General features: G+C 47.1%; 2 protein-coding genes across 3 annotated transcripts; one reads left to right on the plus strand and one right to left on the minus strand.

The window, feature by feature from the left end:
* The first annotated feature begins 1,045 nt into the window (after positions 1 to 1,045).
* Positions 1,046 to 9,336, plus strand: LOC133348378 (uncharacterized). 2 transcript variants are annotated; one of them, XR_009755799.1, is made up of 4 exons: positions 1,046 to 2,568; positions 6,416 to 6,525; positions 7,864 to 9,049; positions 9,158 to 9,336. XR_009755799.1 is itself a non-coding variant. In XM_061561145.1 (3 exons), the coding sequence occupies exons 1-3, from the start codon at positions 1,427 to 1,429 to the stop codon at positions 8,082 to 8,084; spliced, it is 1,473 nt and encodes a 490-aa protein (XP_061417129.1). In that variant the 5' UTR covers positions 1,046 to 1,426; the 3' UTR covers positions 8,085 to 9,336. The 2 variants fall into 2 exon arrangements, 1 of the variants encoding a protein (XP_061417129.1); XM_061561145.1 differs by having other exon boundaries at positions 7,864 to 9,336.
* On the minus strand, positions 9,130 to 21,610 carry GUSB (glucuronidase beta). Its single transcript, XM_061561146.1, is given in 13 exon segments — positions 9,130 to 10,555; positions 11,137 to 11,272; positions 11,983 to 12,159; positions 12,641 to 12,725; positions 14,142 to 14,288; positions 15,622 to 15,800; positions 16,092 to 16,244; positions 16,900 to 17,099; positions 17,946 to 17,958; positions 17,960 to 18,089; positions 18,695 to 18,876; positions 19,733 to 19,921; positions 21,165 to 21,610. Coding segments are annotated over 13 exon segments (1,986 nt in total). The 5' UTR covers positions 21,393 to 21,610; the 3' UTR covers positions 9,130 to 10,388.
* Positions 21,611 to 25,460: the final 3,850 nt, after the last annotated feature.

Raw genomic sequence — 25,460 nt, forward strand, 5'->3', positions numbered from 1 at the left:
CCCCACCACTCACCGTCCCCCCCCCCACCACTCACCCCCCCCCCCCCACCACTCACCGTCCCCCCCCCCCCACCACTCACCGTCCCCCCCCCACCACTCACCGTCCCCCCCCCCACCGTCCCCCCCCCCACCACTCACCGTCCCCCCCCCCCACCACTCACCGTCCCCCCCCCACCACTCACCGTCCCCCCCCCCACCACTCACCGTCCCACCCCCCCCACCACTCACCCCCCCACCCCTCCCCACTCACCCCCCCACCCCTCCCCACTCACCCCCCCACCACTCACCGGCCACTCCCACTACTTCCTGACCGGAGCCGCTCTGCACGAGCCACGTGGACCCCCGGCACCCCCCTCCCCCACTCGTCTCCCGCCGATGACGTCATGACGCCGAGTGGCGGCCATCTTAGTAAGGGGACTCCCAGTCCACTACCAGCACTAAGACACAGCACCGACAATACTCATACTGTACTTATAACAATACTAATACTGTACTTAGAACAATATGTACTAATACTGTACTTATAACAATACTAATACTGTACTTATAACAATACTCATACTGTACTTATAACAATACTAATACTGTACTTATAACAATACTAATACTGTACTTAGAACAATATGTACTAATACTGTACTTATAACAATACTAATACTGTACTTATAACAATACTCATACTGTACTTATAACAATACTCATACTGTACTTATATAACAATACTCATACTGTACTTATAACAATACTAATACTGTACTTAGAACAATATGTACTAATACTGTACTTATAACAATACGAATACTGTACTTATAACAATACTCATACTGTACTTATAACAATACTCATACTGTACTTATATAACAATACTCATACTGTACTTATAACAATACTAATACTGTACTTATAACAATACTCATACTGTACTTATAACAATACTCATACTGTACTTATAACAATACTCATACTGTACTTATAACAATACTCATACTGTAAGAACAATACTCATACTGTACTTATAACAATACTCATACTGTACTTATAACAATACTCAGACTGTACTTATATAACAATACTCATACTGTACCAATAACAATACAAATATTGTACGAATAACAATACTAATACTGTACTTATACTAATGTACCGCAAACAATACTTTGACTGTATTGAAAATATTGAAAAAACAGTACTGAAAACGCTGCGCCCAAAAACAAAAACGGTACCGAAAACAAGACTGTACAATACTTTTTAATATTTTAGACGTGGAGGGAAGGGTACTGTCAGCTGATTAATTTTGTTACTTATATTCTCCGTTAAGGACGCTTTAAAACTGGCCTTTACCCCCCCTAAGTTCTGACTGTTTACCCTGGTTCTGTTTATTTCCTCGTATTTTTCATTACACGGGGCCTCATATTTGTATCTCTGGATGAGTAAAAATAATTGTTATTTTTCTGTCATCCCACGGCGAGTTAATCTGCCTTATCCGCCCCTACCCAACGTGGCCGAGGCGACTTCACACAGACACAGACCAGACACACACACGCACACACACATCACCCCCTGCCACCCGTCAACAACGACTCGCAGGCACGCCGGGCTCCTCCGGGTGGATTCACTCGCCACCAGATCATCAACCGCGGTGACCCACAACCCCGTAGCACCCAACCACCACCACTTACCAATCACCACCACCCATCAACTACCACCACTCCTAACCACTAGCTACCAACCAACCACCACCACCCATCAACTACCATCACCCATCAACTACCACCCACCAACTACCACACAACTACAATCCACCACAACCACCCACCAACTACCAACTACCACCCACCACCCACCACCACCACCCACCCACCAACACCAACCACCACCCACCAAGCACCACAACCAACACCCACCACCCACCTACCAAACACCACCACCCACCTACCAAACACCACCACCCACCCAACACCCACCACCACCACCGACCAACCACCCACCAACCACCACCACCCACCAACCACCACCACCCACCAACCACCACCACCCACCAACCACCACCACCACCGACCAACCACCCACCAACCACCACCACCCACCACCCACCACCACCCACCAACCACCACCACCCACCAACCACCACCACCACCAACCACCACCACCCACCAACCACCACCACAACCACCAACCACCACCACCCACCAACCACCACCAAATGTCTTCTCCTCGCCCGTCCTCGTCTCGCCCCCCACCACCCCGTGGTGGTGGTGGCTCTGGTGGTGGTGTTGGTGGCTCTGGTGGTAGTGGTGGCTCTGGTGGTGGTGGTGGCTCTGGTAGTGGTGGTGGTGGTGGCTCTGGTGGTGGTGGCTCAGGCTCTGGTGGTGGTGGTGGCTCTGGTGGTGGCTGTGGTGGCTCTGGTGGTGTCTGGGAGCTGCGTGTCCGCCTGGCGCTGTGCGCGCTCGGGGTGGCGCTGTCGCTACTCGCGCTCCACGTGGAGGCGGCCAAGGAGCGCGACTCGGCCTACGCGGCGTGGTGCGACTTCAGCGACAGCGTCAGCTGCTCAAAGGTCTTCTCCTCCAGGTTACTACGGCATTACATTGTTTTTATTGTTGTTTTGTTAGCGTTCGATTATGTGGGGATCGATTATTGGGTTTTTTTGTCATCCGTCGTTTATTGGGCGCACGCGGTGGCTATGAGATGTTGACTACCTCGTCTGGGATACAGGTGGTCGTGGTTTCGAGCCCGACCCTGACAATGCCTGCCGCTGTATATTTGGAGTTTGCGTGTCTCTCTCATCATCATCACGGTGGCTATGCGATGTTGACTACCTCGCCTGGGATACAGGTGGTCGTGGTTTCGAGCCCGACCCTGACAATGCCTGCCGCTGTATATTTGGAGTTTGCGTGTCTCTCTCATCATCACGGTGGCTATGAGATGTTGACTACCTCGCCTGGGATACAGGTGGTCGTGGTTTCGAGCCCGACCCTGACAATGCCTGCCGCTGTATATTTGGAGTTTGCGTGTCTCTATCTCATCATCACGGTGGCTATGAGATGTTGACTACCTGGCATGGTATGCAGGAGGTCGTGGGTTCGAGCCCGACCCTGACAATACCTGCCGCTGTAGATTTGGAGTTTGCATGTCTCTCTCTCTCCCCCTGGTCGCGTGGATTTTCTCCAGGTCCTCTCGGTTTTTCCCTCCACATTTATAACCTGCCGATAAGCCTTTTTGCTCGAGCTATCATTTGTGATAGCCAGGTCGGTGGACCATTACCTGGTAAATGAAAACTAAAATGTGTTTAGTTTCAGTCGTATAGTTTTTTTTGCGACTAAGGTGATCACTGTCGATGTGAAGCCAGCACCATCGCTAACGCTCATCGCTTCCCTCTGGCTCTGCAATCGCTGCTGCTACTACCACGGCTGCTGCACACGTGCTTACTACACCATATGGTAAACAAACAAGAACCTCAACGCACGTGTTCATATGCCATGGGTGGAAAAAAAAACAGATTTTTCCAGCGGCAGGCATCGGGTTTTTTCTTTAATACAATTAAACCCGATTTTGGGGATAATTAAAACCTGGTTTAATGAATACTAAACTCTGATCCAAGGCTTAGGCTGCTTCCTCGTCGGTGCTGCTGCTATCGTACTCGGGGGGGCCGTCGGGCACGGGGTAGTCGTAGAATGCGGCGGGCAGGTTGGTCTTGATGAACACGAGCTTCTCCTCCACAATCGTGGGCGCCAGTGAGTTCCTTAGCTTGGAATGGATGAAGCCCATCGTTGAGAAGTGCGGTTCTGCAATTATAACCAATTCAACCGGATTTCTCCCAATCTCAGATGATCGGGTTTAATATCAGTCCCTCCAGAAAAACGCGGAGTTTTTTGGTGACTGTTGCGGGCAAAAATCGTTGATTATGCGGCACGTTTTCTTAAAAAATGCGATGGAATATGCGGGATATTTATGCAATTTTATGCGATTAAATTGCGGGAACTTGCAAAAACTGCGGTTTGATGAAAAAGAGAAAAAAAAAGTGATTCCCCCAACACCCTATTCACTAGGCTACTACTTTAATGTAAAGAGTCATTTCTTATTACTTCCTATGATAAGCAAGCATACTACATCACAGAAAGTGCTGGGAATATTTAAGTTCTCATCTTGTTTTATTTCAGACCTTAACAAACAGATGGCTCAAACTTACAAAACATTGAGTCGAACAAGTTCTGTAGCTTTACAAAATGAATATGCTACAACTTCTGTAAAAATGAATAAATAAAATATTAAAAAATAAAATGTGTGCTTCCTGTTTTACAGAGGTAGCTATACAAAACAGACATCTTCTGTTAAAATAAGTGTTTTCAGTGCACAGTAACGTAAGCAATACAGTAACAGTACAGTCTTACAGTAATGTAAATGTACATACTACTAACAAAAAAGTGCAATCTTACAACTGTAAAGTTGCATAAACTCCTGAATAAAACTAACTACGTAGCCTCTAACACTTCATAACGTTCCCATGGCAACAGGGGAAACGGCTGCGCTTGTGTGAAGTAAACGCAACATTTTTCAACTTTCTGCTAAGATATATGTGACTTTTTGCAACGAAAATGCGGGGATTATGAAATCATGCAAGCCCGCATATTTTGCGCGCGGAAATCTGCAATTTATGCGGCAAAAGTGCGGCGTATTTGAAAAAACGCGCCCCCCGCATAAATATGCGGACTTTGGCTGATTTTGCGTGGAATCTTGCGATCGCATAATCGCGTTTTTCTGGAGGGACTGTAATATAAAAAAGACAATTAAACCCGATTGTAAAAAACCCGACTGTGCCACCCATGGCATATGCAGCACCAGCGCTAAGATTGTCTGTGTCGTCTCATCCACAACGCCAACCACCACCACCAACACTGCAGGTCACAACGACACTGACCCACTCATTCACTGAAATACACAGAAAAATATCTCTCCCCCTCCCTCCCATATATACCTGAGACTTTTGGGGCAAAGTGTCAGAGGGCACCTATGAAGGACGCCGGCACGGTACACAAGAGGGGGGGGGGGGGGTGGGTGGCACCACGCCCGACCGCCTTTGTCTCCCCGGTGGTGATGTTTACACACCGCACCAGGTACTCATTTGAGGCTGAGTCGACCTGGGGGAGGCTCAGGGCCGGTTAAGATAACACTGTAACAAAAACATATTTTTTTGTTCATGGGTAGTAAGTGTTATTTTGTAATTGCTTATGCCTCAAAAGTACAGGAAATGTCTATTATTCCCCACAAACTTTGCTTTTGTGACCAGGACAGTGATATTTTAAATGTGCCTATTGTCAATGAGAAACGTGGTGTGCATTTGTGTATTTCATTCACATAAAGTCCTGGTCACAAAAGCAAAGTTTGTGGGGAATAAAAGCCATTTTCTATACTTTTTGAGGCATAAGCAATTATAAAATAACACTACCCAGGAACAAAAATAATGTTACGTAGTGTAATCGTCACTGGCGTTTGGCCGTGAGCAGGAATCAAACTTGGGTTGCGGGGTTCGTAGCGGAGCACGCTAACTGCGAAACCACCGCTCTGCTTGATTCACTCACTAACAACTCACTCACTCACCATACGCCAGGTCCCAACAGCACACCGACTCGCGCACTCGCTTCACTGGCCACAACTGCAGGTCACCACCATTTCTAATTTCTGCTTCTTCGCTCCCAACTCCACCACTTTTGAAATTCCCTTCCATTCATCTCTTATTGCGACGATGAGTTAAGAGGGTAGAGAGTTTACAGGTCCCGCGCGCATGCCATTGCTGCCGGCAGGGCCACCACCAGAGGGAGCTCTAGAGACGATGTTTGTGGTCTTAACTTTTCCGAATTGGGCCAGACGTCTCTGAAGAGGTGGGGAATGCAGTTCCAACACTTTACCCCATCACAAGCGATCTGCCTGTCGACACAACTGTAGTTCGCTCAACGATACCGGCTGGGGGGCGGTTAAATTAAACTTGATAAAGGGAGCATGCCCTTGCCGTACCGGGAGATAGAATTAAACTAACGACCCCTGGATTGCATATTCAACCTAACCATTACACCGCGACAGTATTGGATGAGTGGTCGATTATTTGCATCGTCGGTTTGAGGCGGTGAATGTGCATCCATCCGTCAATTAATCTCCTGGTATCACCCATGGTCCCGGGCAATTATTACTCCAACTGGGACAGCACTATCATTGTCTGCCCCCCTGTCCTCTGGGCCCAAGCCGACTGCCTCCATGTCTTCATCCATAGGGGTGGTGTCATCATCTGTGACTGGTAGCCACAAGCCAGGGGTGCCGGTTGTAAAAAAACTATTGTCTGGGTAACTGGTAGACTGGAGTAGGTGGCACGTGGCAAGTAGTAATGCTGTTGTTTGATCGCTCCATCTTGTATGTGCTTGTCAAGGTGGGGACGTGGATTCGGTCTTGTGGCTCCGCTGTTCGGACAGAGCAGCCTGCTCAACCAGCCCAACAGTGTCTTCGGGGTCATCTTCTACTCCCTGCAAGTCCTGCTGGGTGTGTGCAACAACAAGCAACAACCAAACGGCTGTTCTCCATGGATTCATTTCACACCGAATATATATTTTTTGTTCGTATTGCTCGTAGACTTAAGCATAGGTGCCATGTGAATTGTAGCCACGGGCATTGCAAGAGGTATACTGGATGTGGTGTGCTTGGTGCAGAAATATTTTACGGGGCTGTTGACCTGGTGGCCACTCAGCTGAACTGAAGCCGTGGTTCGGGCACAACTTTCAGATGGTGGCTTAGCTATCAAGGGTGCAGGCAGCGCAACTGCACTGAGGGCCCAGGTGATAAGCTGTGAATATGGAGAGGTGGAAGGGGTGGGAGGGGTCATGGATTGTGGGGGGGGGCATTTTGTTATCTGCACAGAGGCCCATTACAAACCATGCTGTGTCATTGAAATTGAGAGTTCACATTGTAGATAATCTGAAATGGACTCTTAGCCGTTCCAACTTGTGTTTGCTCGCAACATTCCACACTGCCACGTTTGCGCGTTGTAGCTCAGCCGTTCCACTAAAAGTATACGAGTTAAACTTTTGGTTGGGGGTTAGCACATTCTATCGTCACACTGGTGATGATAAAATAAGTACAACGTTTTTGGATATTTTAGTTTTCTTTTCCATAGAATGGCCCTGACCATGATGATGTGGAATTGCAACCACTGGCTCTGCACCACCAACGTGCAGTGACACATTGCTAGGTGGAGAACACACTTTGACTATGCAGTCTGGTGATGTGAAGTGATGATCAACCAGTCACATTAATAAAACGTTGAACTTGATGATTCCGAATGTGTTCCACTTTTGTGTGGGTTTTATCTGGGTATTCCCCATTTACTCCCATTCAAAAATACAAAATGGTCAGATATCTCCATCAGCTGTGGTCTTCAGTCAAACTGTTCCTGCCACTGATTAACAGTCATGGAATGATGGATAGATTGATAGCATTGCGTGGTTGAATTCAGTATTTTGAAGGCATAATTTATCGCTGTTTTCCAGGTTGCTGGCATGTAAATAGTAAGCCACAGGCAGGGATACTGGTTGCTGACCCTTAAAAACTTGGCTGATATTAAGCTCCGTGTTTTTGTGATATGCTGTATGTGATAGGTTTGTATCAATCCCGCAGCCACTGCTGGTGCTACATTCACCAGTGATATAGAAACGATTCGCAATCGAATCGTGACCCAAAATTACAACATGTTATATTACATCGCAAGAGGAGTGAATCATTCCCTGCCAAAAAAAATAAACATTTTCCTCCAGACCCCTCTTGTTATCCTAGACGATCCAACACCTGGCGAACTTCACCGAGGTTCGTTTTTCCGCGTTGCAGGCATCTCGCATCCGAGCCGTGCGGGCAACCTCGTGCTGCTGGGGACCTCGCTGGTGTCGGTGGCCGGAAGCTTTTACCTCGCCTTCATCCTCTTCGGCGTGCTGCATGACTTCTGCATCATTTGCGTCTCCACGTACGCCATCAACTTCCTGCTGACGGCCGTCAACGTCGCGCGCATGCGGAGCGGCTCGTCGCGAAAAGCCGCGCACAAGCGCGACTGATCGCTCCGCAAAACGATCCCGCCGTCCAAAATGATTCCACGCGGGCCGCCGCACCGTAAACGCAGAGGTCGTCTTGTGATGTCACCACGTGCGACGGAGATGGTTTTGCGTCTGCTGGAGGCGGGGGTGTGTTGCACTTGTACCAGCGGCAGTCGTTCTCGACAGCCGCATGAAAGCAACTGGTGCTTTGGCTCGACCCCCCCCCCCCCGACGTGTTTACCAAGTCGTACCGCGCGTTTGTGTGGCACGATGTCCAACGTTTCGTTCCACGTGGTTGGGATCTTCGAGTTGTGGAGCGGAATGAACGTCGGACGTCACGTCGCATAACCCGAACACGAATCGGGGAGAGCTGTGCAGCAACAACCGTGAAAACCTTCGCGAAATGGAGCGATGTCAAATCTGATAGGAACTACTTGGCAATTGTTGTGTACGAATGGCAAAACTGTTAATTGTTATTTAATTGTTGTTGTTGCTATTACTTTAAGTTTATAAGAGAATCGCGGAGGGCGTCATACTTGACCGTTGATAAAAAATGAAGTCGCAGGTAAAAACATTTTGGCAGTAATGAGATGTTGTGGAAGCAAACCGAGAGATTGCAGGAGCGATTTTCAGTGAGGTTAATCCTCTCATGTTACATATCTGCCAAATTAATGTTACTATCTGCACCATCCATTCCTGGACCTATACAGCAAAAATCAGGTTACTTTGTCTTGAAGATTTTTTTTTTCCAGATGTGGGCATGGTCAGCTCAAGTGTGTGTGCCGTTTTTACACAGGTCAGTCAAAATATCTTTGGGAAATATTATTGGTCATTGGGGTACCAACACGTCACCTTTACAGGACAATTGTTACAGTCGCAGCCAACAAAAAAACCTGCCCGAGCTGTACGAGAGATAAAATGGTGTATGTGAAATGACACGAGGGCCAAAAGCAAAGATGATGTCATGAAAAATGTTTATTTTGTAGGTTAACAATGACTAAATGAACTTCCCATTTTGTTATACAATTGCACATTCTGTCTCTAAAATGTGATTGTTACGTATCAAGATGTCATGAAAAATGTTTATTTTGTAGGTTAACAATGACTAAATGAACTTCCCATTTTGTTATACAATTGCACATTCTGTCTCTAAAATGTGATTGTTACGTATCAAGATTGTTACAAGTTTTTGAACAAACGTCAAAAGCTGTTGAGAATAATTCCTAAGAAATTTTGTCAATGTTTCATAAATAAAAAAAATACAATTCTTTAACATTGCAGCATAATTTTTTCAACCGAAACATTTATAAATTCCATTTATTCCTAAGCGCTTGAGGTTGAAATAAATCATTTACAAAACAATGGTTGCTCACAACTGTGAAAGCAAAGGAATGTGCTCAGCAATTTTGGGAGTCCTGACACACACAAAAAACTTGTGCCAAGCCGCGCTGTGGACGGTGGGGGTCAATGGATCACTTTTTTGATCAATTATTCGACTCTACAAACACCAGGCCCAGCGTGACATGGATGTTGATGTCGCCAAGCCTCGCCCATCGCAGCGGTACGCGTGAAAAACAAGAGGCGAGACGTTTATTTCTCCCAACTGTTGTCGTGTTATCCGATTTTAGTCGAACAATCGTACTGATAATCGGTAGAGAAATCGATTGCTTAAATAATCCGATAGCCCAGCTCTGGTGTGAAGTCACTGCGAAGAAAACATGCCTCTTAAGTGGCGCTGGTCATATCTTGTAGATGATTAGAATTTGTTACAAAACAGCATATTTTTTGGATGTGATATTCACTGTCAAAGTTATTAAATATAAATCAGAATCCTCGAAGCTGTTCCAATAAAAATTAAGCTGTCGATTATATCGTTCTCAATAACTTCAAATCGTCAATGACAATTGGTTTTTAATCCTTAAAAATCACTGACAAAATATACCTTTGATAAGTGGAGAGTATTTTGACTAAGGCACTGGTAGTAGTTGTCGGTGATTTATTTTAATCAGTGGCTCTTAACAAAAATGACATCCATATAGTCCCATTCACCAACAATGAAAAAAGTGAATAAAAAACATCAGCTGCAAATACCTCTCCTACACCAACCAGACAGACTGCATGAATGGAGACTTTCAAATTATTTGTTCCACATTGAAGTCTGAGTGTTCGCAGAGTTGGGGTAGGGTTTGCCGGCGTCTTCAGCGGCCGCGCCTCATTACCCCTTGGGTGCCAGCAATAGCGTGAGAAGCGAGATAGCAAGATCGAGCACGTGTTAATTTCCACCAAGCCCCCAAGCCCCCCATCCTTCTCCCCACCCCCCTCCCGCTAGTGGTACGATGTGCTCAGAATGGACGACATTCCGTACCCGGTCACGTGCGGCACCGTCACGTTCGCTAGCTTCCAGTATCGCTCGCGGAGGAGGAAGGCCGCCGACTTGGGCTGTCGCTGGCGCGTGAAGATTCCCTTTCTGTTGCCGACGACGCGCGTGACGCCTGCTCGCCGCGGTCACGTGGGAGGTGCAACGATCAACTTGACGTCGTCGTACAGAGACAGAGATCCCCCGTGTAGCCAAGTGCTGTAAGCGGGCACGGCTCATGTGGGGGCTACGTAAACCTTAACTATTTTGTTTACCAGGTGAAGCCCAGAGGTATTAGCTCTTTTTCAGAGGCGATCTGGCAACACGTAGCTTATCGAAGTGACTTATCACTTGGGGAATTTATAGTAGCCAAATAAACTGAACGCACATTTCCAAATGTGGAGGGCAAAACCGGAGGACCTGAAGAAAAATCCACACACCCACAGGGATAACAACGCAAACTCCAAATATACAGGCTTCAGGGTCAGGATCGAACACGCGACCTCCTGCATACCAAGCGAGGGAGATAACATCTTGCTTTCGCAGTGCAGATGTTTACGAACCGTGCTAATAACCGGTTCAGATATTTACCACTAGTTTCGAAGCAGTGCCGCCATTCCACCACCAGTCATAAGTGACAAAATATTCACAGGCATGCATAAGGAGTGTCAAGATGTGCAAAACTCGCAAACGTGACTGAGGTATACAAGAACACACCTTGCTGCGTTGCGAAGTCTGCAAAGTTCCAGATCATCTCGCCGATGAAGTATGCGACACGTTTCTCGTCAAAAACTTCAAAGTAACTCTTCATGACGGCTTCCTGGTACTCCTCTGTAAACATCAAAGGGGGGTCCTGGGAAAGTGAATGGGTCAGAGATCAACGCTTTGAGTGGATGGTTTTTATAATGAAGCTCTCCTGTGTGAGTTTCAAGTAGGCCATGTAAAAATCCATCCCTGGTACAAATCAAAATGTCGAAGATTCGATTCCAGAATAAAATTTTGTTTTGGTCTCGATTATTATTGCTAATAGTTTTTTTACCCTTCTATCTGGCAACAAAACTGACACCTTTTTTACAAGGAGTCATGTTTGCATTGACCACAATACCTGCAGTTGGAATGCAAAAAAATACATAACTCTGATAATGTATGCACTGTCCTTGAAATTGATTGGTCCACACCCGAGACAGCTTTCCTTAGAGCCTAGTCTCTCATGGTGTTGGACCAGATGACGCCAAAAAGCGCAGGTGTCAGTTTTGTTGCCAGATAAAAGGGTAAAAAACCAATTATCATATTTTGCTACTGGCAAATGAGGTTCCAATGATGTCGATTGTTATTGTTTCTCGTTCTGTTTCGATTGCATCTCGTTTGCACTGGTCTCTCCGACCTATTCGTACAATTTGCTTGTCCGTTATCTTTTTCATTTAAGAATCGATTACGCGGCTGCAGGATTTACGCAAGCCACCAAATCACAAGCACGTGAATGAACGAACGCTCTTGTATGGCGTTCGAGAAGCGGCGTGGCATGGTGTGGCGGAGGGGAGCGGGAGGGGGCGCCGGCCTCACCGAGTGCAGGCCGGGGATGGTGTCGGCTCCGTACTCGGTCTGCAGCACGGGCTTGCCGTGCTTGGCGTGCCAGCCGTCCAGCGCGTAGCGCAGCTGCGGCACGATCACCTCCAGGTGGCCTGCGTCGTGGTACCACGAGTAGTACGCGTTGAGGCACACCACGTCCGTGTACTGCGCCTGCCGCCGTGAACGGTCGTGGTTGGCAACGCACGGCGAACGAGTTAAGGTGGCACTGGGCTGTGAAGCCGTCGGGACTCGAGTTTGATTCCCGGTCTTGGCAAACATCTGTGGCGAGGACGTCTGAACTGGTGAATCCCCCTCAAGGGCAGTATCGGTGATGAATATGTTCATCGGTCCAAGGCCTCTCATAAGTTGACTCATGCTTAAATGAGTACCTGGTGCGGTATATAAATATCGTCACTGGGGGGACAAAGGTGGCCAAGAATAATATCAGCTACACAAACCCCTTGTGTGCCGTGTTGGCCAAACTAGGTACATTCCACTCCAGGACTGCCCTTCCTTTGAATGGGTGTGTTTCTCTGTGTGTATATATGTAAATATGTCTTTATCCCAGGTCACTCTGTTGCAAATGAGACGAATACTCATCTCTTGGGGCCTCGCCTGGTTAAAAGCAAAATAAAATAACTTGAACTCTTACCGCCTTGTCAGTTTGGAAGCTCTGGTTAATGACGTAGGTGACTGGGCGAGTTGGGTCCAGATGCCGCGTATGTTCGATAACAGTCCTGAAAGACAACGTTTTTACAACGGGAGAACAGTAAACTACTCAAGTTTCAAGTTTATTTATTAGGTATAGCCCTGTGAGCCATTCGGCTCTTGAATCGGGTACAACCGCAACAAAAAAAAACAAAAACATGAACATGAAAACATCTTAAAGTGACTATGTGCAAACTGAAAATCCAGGAAAAAAAACAGCAAAAAAATTCCAGAAAAAAGCACCATACACCAATGCCCGCACCTTTACATTGTTCCATTTTCAAATACACCGTAGAACAGAACATACAATTGTCATTACAATCAAAACAAGCATGCCATCAGCCACTGCCAAGCATCCAAAAATTTATAAAATACCTAAATAATTGTTCTATCATTACCCTGGAGAACCTGGATCTCGACCATTTTCACGAGGGTTCTGCCGAGTAAGTTTGGAGCAAATTGATTACCATTTAACACGTGTTTTGCCATTTAAATTTCCAGAGAGATATGTTTGACTGTTAGATAAGCAAAGTGGGCTCGTGCAGGACGCGTCACTAGAAGACGTGACGACCAGTCATGACCAGCGATGGAGTGGCGGCCAAAGGGGGGAAAACACGCCCGACATGTCCACTGTGGAGTTGGAGAAATAAACTATTCACTATTTTTATGTTACCCGGTAAGGCCCACTGAGCTATATAGCTATTTTGTTTTTAAGCGACCTGGCCACAAATGATAGCGCAACGAAGTGACTTATCCTCATGCTAACATTTATAGGAACCAACGCTCTTAAGGCATGTGGATTCTAAATGTGGATGGAAAAACCGGAAGACCTGGAAAAAAATCCACGCGACCACAGGGGGGAGAACATGCAAACCCCAAATATACAGCAGGCGTCAGGGTCAGGATTGAACCCACACGCTCCTGTATACTAGGCGAGGTAGTTAACATCTTGCCACCCGGGGCCCCTGAGATCAGCCGAGATCAGATCATGAATACGTGCTAGACGGATTGTTGTATCGCGTGGTTAATGAAGGATATGAAGGATGGCAATGGCTCGGGTGAGGCCTTCAGCCGTGGACTGATAACAGCCAAGGCTTAGGATTTTGTAACAGAGCTCACAAAAGGAAACTGTGAATCAATTTAAGTCTATACAATTTTGGAAATGTTGTAGAAACGCATTAAGATGAGGTGCTTTCATTATTTCAAAAAACGGTACAGGGAACAGATGTATATTTTCCCATTGAAGCCTTGTTTTTCCCAGCACCTCAGTCGTGAATTTAATTAAAACCAAAATCATTGCCTTAATTATGGCTAACGGTAGCAATGATGACAATTCCGATGATGATGACAACGAGATATTTGCCCTAAATTAAATTTCTTGTCGAGATGTTTGGCAAATTCCTCACACGCCGAAACACAAACTGACGGAAAGGGAGAGCACACACTTGAAGTAGGGCTCTGCGACGGACAGCTGAGAGGCGGGCTCGTTGGCGACGGACCACATGACCACGGAGGGGCGGTTCTTGTCTCTCCTCACGAGCTCTCCCATTACCGCCAGGTGGTGCTCCAGCGACGCGTTCCCAAAGTTGGCGCTGTGTGTGGAAGGGTGGACACGTGACAGCTACGGCAAAAAAAAAACATTTTTTTCTGGCCTGGACTTTTGCAGATGTTTTAGACTAATTTCAGGGTGCCGATTCCAAATCTGATCTCAGATTTGCTCTATCATATCTCATGTTTATGCTATCGGCATACCCCATTTTCATTGATTTTACCCAAAATTAACTCTGTCACTTATGATTGCAAGTTGTTCCGAGTCAGTGACTGCTTTAGTGTTAAAATATGGTGCTGTATTTTTAGGATAGTGTGTTAATAATATCATTTTATGTAGATATCCACATTTATTTAATATTTTTCTTCTGCAGTTTTTATTGAAAATGCAATATTTTATATCTCAAAAACCTGATGTGATAGACAAAAACTGATGCCAGATTTGGAATCTGCACCCCAAAATTACCTTAAAACCGTTGGAATACCTTATGCCAGAAAAAGTGTGTTGACCAGTGTAATAGCAGTAGTAGTTATCAACTTAACACGTAGGATTTTGCAGCCAATGTTAGGATTCACAAATAGATTTTTGGGTTTTAAGCAGTTCTGACATGCTGGATTTTATTCTCACTTCCTGGATTTTCCTGCAGATACTTGGTGCAGTTTCAAGTGAAACGTATTTAATTGCAAAATTTTGTTGTGAGAATCGGTCAACTTACCGGTGAGCTGAAACAATAACTGGCACGTTAAACGCTTGTACAAGTGACAATTTAATTTGTTGGCTATGTCTGGTGGCGAAGGGTCCTGCGACAGAAATTTGACCAAAACAGTATATATAGGCACACCACACTTAGTCATGGTGGAGAGCTGTCAACTACCTCACCTGGTAAACAGGAACTTGTGGGTTCGATCCCGACCCAGACGCCTGTATATTTGGAGCTTGCATGTCTCTCCCTGTGGTCGAGCGGATTTTTCTCTGGGTGCTCCGGTCTGCTATAAAATTCCACGTGATAAGCCACTTCGTTGAGCTATCATTAATGGGCAGGTCACTTCTGAAAACAGCTATATAGATCAGTAGGTCTTACTTAGTAAAATCAAATAAAATGTTTTTAGTTTAGTAATTGATCGGCAGGTTGCGTGTGGTGGAGCAAAGCATGGGAATACTAACCTCTGGCCAAGACATCTGGCTAGCGTGGAAGAGTAGGCCAAATACCCTCAATAGCTCCATCTAGTGGAAGCCCTTGTGCCAGCCGTGACACGAGCAGATGATAGCATGGTTGCATCTCCGCCTTAAATACTCGTTGATGTACCCATTGAGCCATGTATCGATTGACGGACTACAATGATTTAATATCCCGATTGACTGATGCGCAGACTCACGGTTGGGTGATGCCCACGCCTGGACACTCATCGATGATGACGATGCCGAGACGGTCGCACGCGTCCATCAGCTCCTCGGCATACGGGTAGTGGCTCGTGCGGAATGAGTTGGCGCCCAGCCACCGGATCAGGTTCAGGTCCTTGGCCAGGATCGCCCAGTCGAAGCCTCGGCCGCGAATCTGCCGACAAAAAAAATCTAATTTAAAAACAACTTGCCACTCACGTTTCTTAACAGTTTGAATTATATACTTTTCCCCTGGGTATTACAAGCATGTATCCCTTTTTGCACATTTTTGGAAATAACCATTATTCTGAACTTTGTCAAAGCAAGTACACTTTTGAAAAATATTCTTGTTGAGATATGTTGGTATATTACTTTTCATATTAACATTTTTCAAGGAAGGTTGAACACGTTTGTGCAGTATCTCTGTCAGCAACAGGGGGGAGTGAGGAGGAGGAGGGCTGCTCACGTCGCTGTCCTCGTGCTTGCCAAATCCACGGAAGTAGAAGGGCTCTCCGTTGATGAGAAACTGCGTGGCGGTGACGCGCAAGGTGCGAATGCCCACGGGGAGGTTGTACCAGTCCTCGCGCCGCTCGCCTCTCACCAGCGACTTGGCGTGGACCTGCATCGCAAGCCCTCCGCAAAGTCAGCCGTGCGACCGTTCGTGTTTTAGCGCCTATGCCCTCCCGCTGTGTGTGTGTGTTTTCACCGAGTAATTCAGTTTGCCTAGCCTGCGTAGAATGAAAATGTAATAAATAGAATGAAGGGGTCAAACTTTGCCACGCAGGACCATATTGGAAACTAGTCTTGAGAATCGGTGACAAACAAATGGGGCAGGAAGAAAGCACCAATGCCAGCGGCTCCCAAATTATGATACATGTGCTACCGGAAAACGAGCAGTCTGTTTGCATTAGTGTGCACATCTGTATATGCATCGGTGTACGTACATTTCCATGTTTCTCATTGGTACCATACAACGTATAACGACGCAATGTCCAATCCACAAATAGGAAAGGAAACGTCACAGCGATACTCATCGCTACTCCTGACACGAATGTCTAGTTTGACCACCTGGATGTGAAATTGTAGTTGTGGCTCTGCATCTAAATCAGCCATACGAAAGAAGAATATTTATGTTACATATTGTAACTTAAATTGTAACCTCTGCCTTGTTGAATACTGACATCATTGACGTCGTTGAGTGCAGATTTTTTTCACGCGCCCCACAACAACACATGTGCCGTGCTGCCGTGCACACTCTCTCTTCTCTCCCTCACCTGCAGCGTGTACAGGTAGCCCGCCTCGGGGCGCATCGTGAGCGGCCACCACAGCTTGGGCCGTGCCACCTTGAGCGTGCCGACGCCGTCGCTGCAGTTCGCCTCCCCCTTCGCCACCTCGTGGCCCTCGCGGTCGCTCAGCGACACCACCAGCTGGCACTCGTCCGCGCCCACCACCGACACGTTGTAGTTCACCACGCCTTGGTCGAAACCAAGAGCAGCGCAAGGTGGCATCAATGCCGCAGCCCCGCAATTACATCCTCAGGTCGTCCCTGCTGGCGAAAAGGGCCACCACTCTAGGACACTCTAAAGCGCCCGGTCAGGAGGGTGTGTTTTGGCCTACTCTTCCACGCTGGCCAGACGTCTTGGAAGAAGTGGGGAGTACCTACACTTCACCCCACCACACGCGACCTGCCGAATGACTGTGGTGTACCCATTAATACTGTTGGAAGGACAGGAGGATTTTAAAAAAGAAATCCCATTATTTCAACTGCTGCACTGGGAGATTGAACCGGTGCTCTCTGAATAACAAAGTGCACGTAATAGTTAAATATTGCAATTTTCATGGAATAAGTGTCGCTTAAGATAAAATCACCTGGACCAATCTCGTCGGATCTCAGCAGCCAATCAGAGTTTAGCCTGGAGAGCGCTCGGATAGGTAACTACCCTTCACAAATAGGTCATCGTGGGGCTTGCCGGGTTATGTGGCCAGTTGTTAACTACCTCGCCTGGTATACAGGAGGTTGTGGGTTCGATCCCGACCCTCACGCCTCTATATTTGGAGTTTGCATGTTTCTCTCCCCGTGGTTGCGTAGATTTTTCCCCGGGTTCTCCAGTTTTTCTCGCTAAATTTCTAAACGTGCGTTTAGAGTATTTGGCTGCCACTTAAAATTTCCACGTGATAAGCCACTTCGTTGAGCGCTTCTGAAAAAGAGCTACATAGCTCAGTGGGCCTTACCTGGTAAAATAAAAATAATTGAGATTATAGAGTATGTAGTGGCCAGCCAAGTGCGATGCACAAACTCTAGCATATGCAGAGCCCACACCCAGGTCGTCGTAGGAAGTCGGTGAGTACGGTGACGTCGTCGATGAAGGCGTCCGGCGTGGAGTAGAGCAGCACTGGGCGGTGGATGCCAGCATAGTTGAAGAAGTCAAACTGGATGTTTTGAACAAAGTATCCTCGCGGGTACCTGTGTGCAATAGCAACGATCGAAATTGCGTCAAAAAAATCGAGCGGGGGAGTGGGGGGCCAGAGATGCTAAATTCTGAAAGGATGACATGTATGGTCCTTTTCTCAATCCACTGCTGGATGAGGGCCTCCCCACACCAAAATGATAACCAAACCCAAAACCCCAACCTATGACGCCTAATCCCTATCCCAAACCCTAACTCAAACCCTACACGAAAACTGAAGAATCCACATTTCTTCATATTTTATCAACTGAAAGATAAAGTGGGAATTGAAAATAAACGGCTGTTTAGTAAACGCAAATCAAACATTAGACACAATCCTGATGGATGTTTACAGAAAATTGTGCGGGGATGGGAGCATCAGAGATACGGTTTCTTTTCCTATGTCTACAGTGAACAGTCGTCACCCAGACGCTGCACTACAAAGTGGGTAAGGCAGACAAGGGGGCTCCCCCATTTTATTCCTTGCATTAGGACCTATGGCACCACGCTACACCAATGGAAACCTGGTGAGTGGTAAGCCAAATGAGTGGGTTGTTTCGACCTTGCAGATGATGCCACAGAGAAAACATGCTCAAGCGTGGACTCCAACGGGTGGTGGCACCTGAGCGTGTCCCGCATGTACTCGATGCTGCCGGGTGGCAGCGTGCTGGGCGTCAGGGTGTTGTTGACGGCCACGGTGATGCGGCATGGTGTGGAGGCCGGAGAGCGCACGATGGCCGTTATGTCGGCCTCGAATGGGAGGTGGCCGCCTTCGTGCCGTGTCACTTCCTTTCCATTTACCCACTGTCAAGAAAAAATAAAGGAATATACAAAATCATTGTTCAGCTGTCAAAGACCGCGAGGGACAAGTGACGTTTAGCGAGTGCCTATTAATGTTGGGATGGTGGGCGTACGAAGGAACGATGTGGCTCATTTAACTTAGAGTTGATCTAGGAAGCCCCAGAACAGGTTTACAAATGACTTGCCACTGATGTTAGCCGTGGCCAGAAACCAAACCCAGACTGCACAACATTTAAGAAAAAAAAACACGCACACATTTACATAAAGCAAATGTGCATATTAATTAATTCAAGACATTGCTTCTAAGAGCATACTTATAATAGTATCTCATTATTGACATACAGCGATCCAACAATCTAGAGGGAATGAAAGGGGCCATCCCACGGGTGGCTCTGTGGTGTCATCTCACCAGGACTGTTATCAACACAACTTAATCAAATATGCAGTGGACAGAATGTTCCTCCATCCCATTCTCCAGGAAGTGGCGCCAAGTGAAAGCAAATTAAGAAAAAGCTTAGGGGTCCAAACAGCTCATGGGCCCCGAGATTAAACTCAAAATGAAATCCGAACGTAACATGCTAATTAACAAAAAAGCAATTACTCGCTCATCTTCTGCATTTCTCTTCTCTCAGATCACTACAGTAGCATCTCTATAGACATCTATCTGTTGTCTTCACCCGCTCCTCCGTTTAGCATGGTTGGCTATGCACGGTGAAAAATAAGTTCAACATTCATACATGGATATTATGAATTGAAAGGGGGAGGGAGCCCACCCCAAGCACCCCCGACCCCCCAAAAACAAACTGCCTTAGGGACCCCAATTTGCTCGCACCACCACTACCGCCAAGGGGCAACCCACCACGATGGCGTTGTAGTGCACGCTGCCGAATCGCAGCATCACCCTGCGGTTGGCGTTCTCGGCGACCCACGACGAGGGCACCCACGCGTGCCGCTCGTACCACGCCCAGCCCACGAAGTCGCGCAGCGCCGCCTCCTGCGTCACGTCGTTGTAGCTCGAAGGCACGGGCATCTCCAGCACCGGGCCCGTCTTGTCGAGGGGGCAACAAGTGAAGGCGAGGGAGAGTAAGGAAACAAAGGGGGAGGGGGCAATGATACTCACGTCAGTTTAACATGTAGGCTTTCGCGACCGATATAATCCATGTTTCTTTTGGGTTAAATTGCGTAAACATGAAGGGCGTTAAACCCGCTACCACCCAACACTGCCAATTAGAAAAGTTTACATTTTGACTTAAAGCTTTCGTGACTGCAGGAATTAATATTCTTGGGTCTTATTGTCTTTGAACCTATCTACATGACTTTACCAAAAGACCCAAGAATCAGTAAGGGTTGTCACGTAAACAGAACATGCCAATTAGTTACTAGTACAGCACACCGGTGCGTTGGAGAGCAAATCCACAACATTTACAATCTAAGTACGATGTTTCGCGAGTAATTACAACTAGCTTCATCAGGCGGACTGCCGGATTTGTGGAGAAATCCTCCCGTTTCGTCATCCCTCACCGTTCTGCGATGCACATACCTCCTCTCCAAGCTTGTTCACGCACTTTACAACTTTTGTCAGCGTCAGCGTTACATTCCACATGTCGTAACAGGTAATACGCATTGATTTATTATTTTTTTGGCAAATTAGGAAGGTGCTTTTCCATCTCGCTCCATCTTCAGCAGCCCGCATTGATCAATGGGTAAAACTCAGGCCACTGGGTCCACAGCACTGTGGGCTCTTGCGTACGCTTACACACGTGTAACTCTCTTACACATATGTAATGCTCTTACACACACGTGACGCTCTTACACACACGTAACCCTCTTACACACACGTAACCCTCTTACACACACGTAACCCTCTTACACACACGTAACCCTCTTACACACGTGTAACTCTCTTACACACATATGTAACTCTCTTACACACACGTAACCCTCTTACACACACGTAACCCTCTTACACACGTGTAACTCTCTTACACACACATGTAACTCTCTTCCACACACATGTAACTCTCTTCCTTTCGATATTAGGAAGCCTCTGTAGCTACGCAAGCTTAAATCTAGACTGAAAACAGATTTCTTTAAAACTGCTTCTTGTGTTTAGTTTCTCGTTCTTCCGCCGCACCTCCGATTAGCACGGTTGACTACGTAGGGTGCGAAAGAAGTTCAACGTATTGGTGGTGCCTACAAGCGAGACCATCGTCCAGCGGTAAAACAATTGACAATAGCGAATGTTGCAATTGAACAAAGCACGAAGCAAAAAACTAAAATCTTCGCCTCACCTCCATCAGCCCTTTCTCGGCCCATCCCCGCGTGAACCCTTCGTCTCTGCCCGGCGAATCGTCCGCCCGGAAAGCCCAGAAGCCTCCCAGCTCCTTCAGCTCGCGGGACCGAGACTCACGGGGGTAGAGAACCCCGCTGCCCGGCCCGGTCTCTGCCGTCATCCCCGCAGCAAGCCCGGCCAGTCGGACTAGGAAAAGCGTAAGGCTTGGGGCCCGCGGTCGGCACATTTCTTCACTAAAACGGGGTTCTGTTCTTCCTCCTCCTCTATGGTTGAGCGCTTAGCTCAACTGCCGAGTGGTTGTTGTTGAAATCTTAGCAGGATATCGCGTGTTCAGTCGAGTAACCTTAGTTTGTTGCGCTGTTGTGAGGTGAAAAAAACGAGAGGGAAAATGTAATTTGAAAAGCCGGGTCGCGGTGGAGAGCAGGCGTGGCGACGTCACGTCCGGTCACGTGCCCTCCTAGACGCGTCACGTGTTAAAAACAACACGTGACGCGGCGGCGGCGGCCACGTGCAGCAATCAGAATGAGGAATGCCGTCCCCTACTTACGAACGAGTTAGGTTCCAGGGGTCTGTTCGTAAGTCGATTTGTTCGTAAGTCCCAACTTAAACTCCTGTCGATTCTAAACGTAATAATAGGGGTGTCCCCCCTTTTTCTGGTAACAAAACTTCAACCTTTTTACGAGGAATCATGTCTGCATTAACCGCAATACTTGTGGTCAAAATGCAAACAAAAACACTCTAATAATATATGCATTGTCCTTGAAACTGATTGCTCCACGCCAGAGGCGGCTTTCTTTTGAGCCTCGTCTCAATTGGTACTAGACCAGAGGACGCCAAAAGGCGTACAGCTCAAAGACAATGCACTATCAAAGTAATGAGGGCTCGGGGTAAGCATCTACATCATTAGACCTCCTTTGCCAGTACCAAAATATAATAATAGGGGGTTTCCCCTTTCTCTGGCAACAAAACTGAAACCTTTTACAAAGATTAATGTCTGCATTAACCACAATACTTGTGGTCAGAATGCAAACAAAAAACATACTCTGATAATATATGCATTGTCTTTGAAACTGTTTGGTCCACACCAGAGACAGCTTTCTTTCGAGCCTAGTCTCAAACGGTGTTAGACCTTTTGGCGTCCTCTGGTCTAACAAGGATACATTGTTGTACTGCCCGTCTATGGTCTCCCGTCCATGCTGCCTGCCTTCAAGTCGCACTGACCGGAGTGGTGAAGTATGGTCAAATCATTCCCACAACTCGTATCCTTGCAGTGGATAGACACATGGGCTGTCTGTCAGCTAGAATTCAGAGAAAAATCAACATTCAATCGACGTAAACAATCGAATTAAATCTCTAAACGCTATCTTGTCCGCAGCTCTCATCTCACGATATCTCTGTCTCATCCGTATCTCTCGTCCCGTTTACGCCTCCCACCTTTTGCCCATGCTTCTCTCATCGCGCCGCGTCTATAATTTCTCATCCTCATCTCCTCTGCCATCTCACCACAACTTTACACATCGAAAGGGGTAGTGACGGAAGGGTGGGTGGCCAACATCATGGCTGCTGTGGCACCACCACCACCACCGCGGCCAGCAGACGGTGCGCCGTGCATCATTGATGGTGGTGGCGGTGATGATGATGATGAAGGGGACACTGCGGTGAGTGGTACAGGACGGTGGGGAGAGATTGAGGACAAACAAAGCAATGCCGAGCGATCGTCGCGTCCCGCAGGGCAAGTGGAGACCACGGCAGTGACATTTAACGCCACTCCGTTAAATGTTAATGCGGTTGTTTTTTGCTCTGTCTCTTCCCCCCCGATCCCACCCCCCCATTCATGCCCTGATTCAATCGCTTGTCGAAAAGTAAAGCGGGCTGCACGGGCAGGACGCGTCGCAAGAACGGGATGATAATTGATGAAGGTTCGGGAATAATAAAACGGGAGTAAATTGTAAATGTTGTGGATTTACTCTCCAAACTCACCGGTGGGCTGAAGTAGTAACTAATTGATCTTGATTTGAAGCTTTCGTGACTGCAGGAATCCATACTCTTTGGTTCTTTCGGTAAAGTCACGTAGGTAGAAAAAATGATAAATCACGACGTTTCGATCACCACACAAGCAATCGTCTTCAGGTGACTTTACCGAAAGAGCCAAAGAGTATAGTAAATAATTGGCGCGTTTTGTTGACGTGACAAATCCATTACTAGTATTAATTGGCCGTGTCGGGTGGTGGAGGGTTACGACACATTTCTACTTACGCGATCTAACCCCAAAACCCTTTATTATGAATGATATCGGTCGCGAAAGCTTACGACGTGTTAAAAGTGGCAGCCGAGGAATGGAGCCAGCAGTGGCATAACTAGCGTGGGGGCAGGGAGTGCCTTGTCCTCCCCCTGCAACTGGTGGCCGAAGCTACGAGTTGGGACCCCCTTTGGAAAAACCACCATGAGATCTGTTTTATTCTTTAACAATTGTGTAAAAGAAGAAACACTTATTTAAAACACGGTTTACGTTTTTTTTTGTGTGAAAATGCTTTCACATAGAACTCCATTACTGGGGTGTTTATGTCGTGAGATTCGCGTCGATAAGAATTATGTTGCAGAGATGTAGCGACGGGGCTGTAGCGGTTGCATTTTGCGAAGACGGAGCGCCCCTACAGCGTTACATGTTCGAGACCGTGAGCCTAATGATGTGATTTTGGCAAGAGCAGCCGCGAAAAAAAATAACCCTAGGTACGACCGTGCGAGACAAATAAAATATTGGGGGCCCCACCTGACCGATTGCTCCACTCCACTCAGCCGCTCGATAGAACCCGTCTGCGACATTGTCCACCTGCGATATGGAGCGATGCAATCAGCTCGCGCGCAGGTGACGGGATGGATTCATACGTCGCAGGATCTCGTGAGAGATGGCATGGTTTTGGGAGGCCCTCGTCCAGCAGTGCATTAACCATGGCCGATACTGACGATGACCCAAATTCGTCCATGTGTAAGCCAAAACGAATCAACATTAGTTTGAGATGGGAGGGAGGGCACCTAAACAAGTATGGAAAAATATCACCCACTCTCACACTTCCACAAATGATGCTTGTGGGTAGCAACACAAGCACACTGACTCAGACATTTATTGTCCTACCGCCTCCCAGCACGCTTAACACTCCTATTCGTCTCTTTCTCACGTAAAGGAAAGATAAACAATTGATGTGGTCGGCTGACCTGGAGGCCACAACACTAAACCGGCTGTCCCCTAATCCTGGGTTCGAATCCTGGTTCTGAAATATGTTGTTCTTTCTCTATGTGTTTCTGTCTCACCGGGTGACTTGCTTCATGTAACTCCATGTCTGCCTCTCTCTGTGTCTTTCTCCTTGTCTCTGTGTCTTGGTCACATGTCTGTGTCTGGTCTGTCTCTGTGTCTTTTTCTTGGGTCTCTTCCCCCCTGTCTACCTTTCCTATACTTTGCACTCCGATCGTGTTTTTTATTATTATTTGGTGTTGCAACGCTCTGACCTGAATACTGGACGTCTGTGAAAAAAGAGCTTTATAGCTCATCGGATTCCTCCAGTATAAATACATATTCTAATTCTGTCTTATGTGACTGCGTCGCCGTGGTGATCGCCATGCCGCTATCAACACAGCGCCACTCGCTTCACCTTGAGCACCGCTCTGCACGTGCGCTTGCATTGATAAATTCACATCCACCTGCTGTCCCAACCCCGTACACATTCGAACTTACACGATGGCAGCAACCGTTGTCCGCACGCAAACGCCTCTCGTGTCATATCATATAGCAATCGTGTCTCGCTCACGCTAAAACAAAAACAGATATATTCCTGATTTTGATTTGTTATTTGAAGTACTCTGTGCTGCACCTTACGGATTGTAAGACGCACGCATCGTTTCACCGTGTGGTTGAAAGCGTAAGTTGAGGGTACGTGTTATAATCTGGTAGGTGTGTGTGCGTGTGCGTGCGTCACCAGATTAGTATAACTTTTTTTTACACCGGGCACAAGTTTGGGGGGTGCGTCTAACTTACCCTGGGCGTCTTATATGACACTCGGAATATGCGATGTGCTCGCATTCCATTGCTAAAACGTACCTTGAATTGTATTTTTTTCATTCATTTACCGGGCGTTGTGGCTCTGAATAATTTACACCTCGGTCATTAACGCAGCCTTGTAAGAAATATAAATATATCCATACAATATGCTAAGGTCACGCGAAACCATTTTCATTAAATTAGGCTTCCGAAGCGTGCACAACACACACATGCATAATGCATGCCTGCATCTGCAATTAC

Source organism: Lethenteron reissneri, chromosome 27 (genome assembly GCF_015708825.2).
Source record: "Lethenteron reissneri isolate LAM-NWPU_2019-01 chromosome 27, ASM1570882v1, whole genome shotgun sequence".
Lineage (NCBI taxonomy): Eukaryota > Metazoa > Chordata > Hyperoartia > Petromyzontiformes > Petromyzontidae > Lethenteron > Lethenteron reissneri.

Coding starts and splice junctions, on each gene's coding strand:
- LOC133348378 (XM_061561145.1), top strand. CDS start 1,427: ATGAGTAAAAATAATTGTTATTTTTCTGTCATCCCACGGCGAGTTAAT. Junction 2,569..6,415: donor TCAAAGGTCTTCTCCTCCAG/GTTACTACGGCA, acceptor GTGCTTGTCAAG/GTGGGGACGTGGATTCGGTC. Junction 6,526..7,863: donor CTCCCTGCAAGTCCTGCTGG/GTGTGTGCAACA, acceptor TCCGCGTTGCAG/GCATCTCGCATCCGAGCCGT.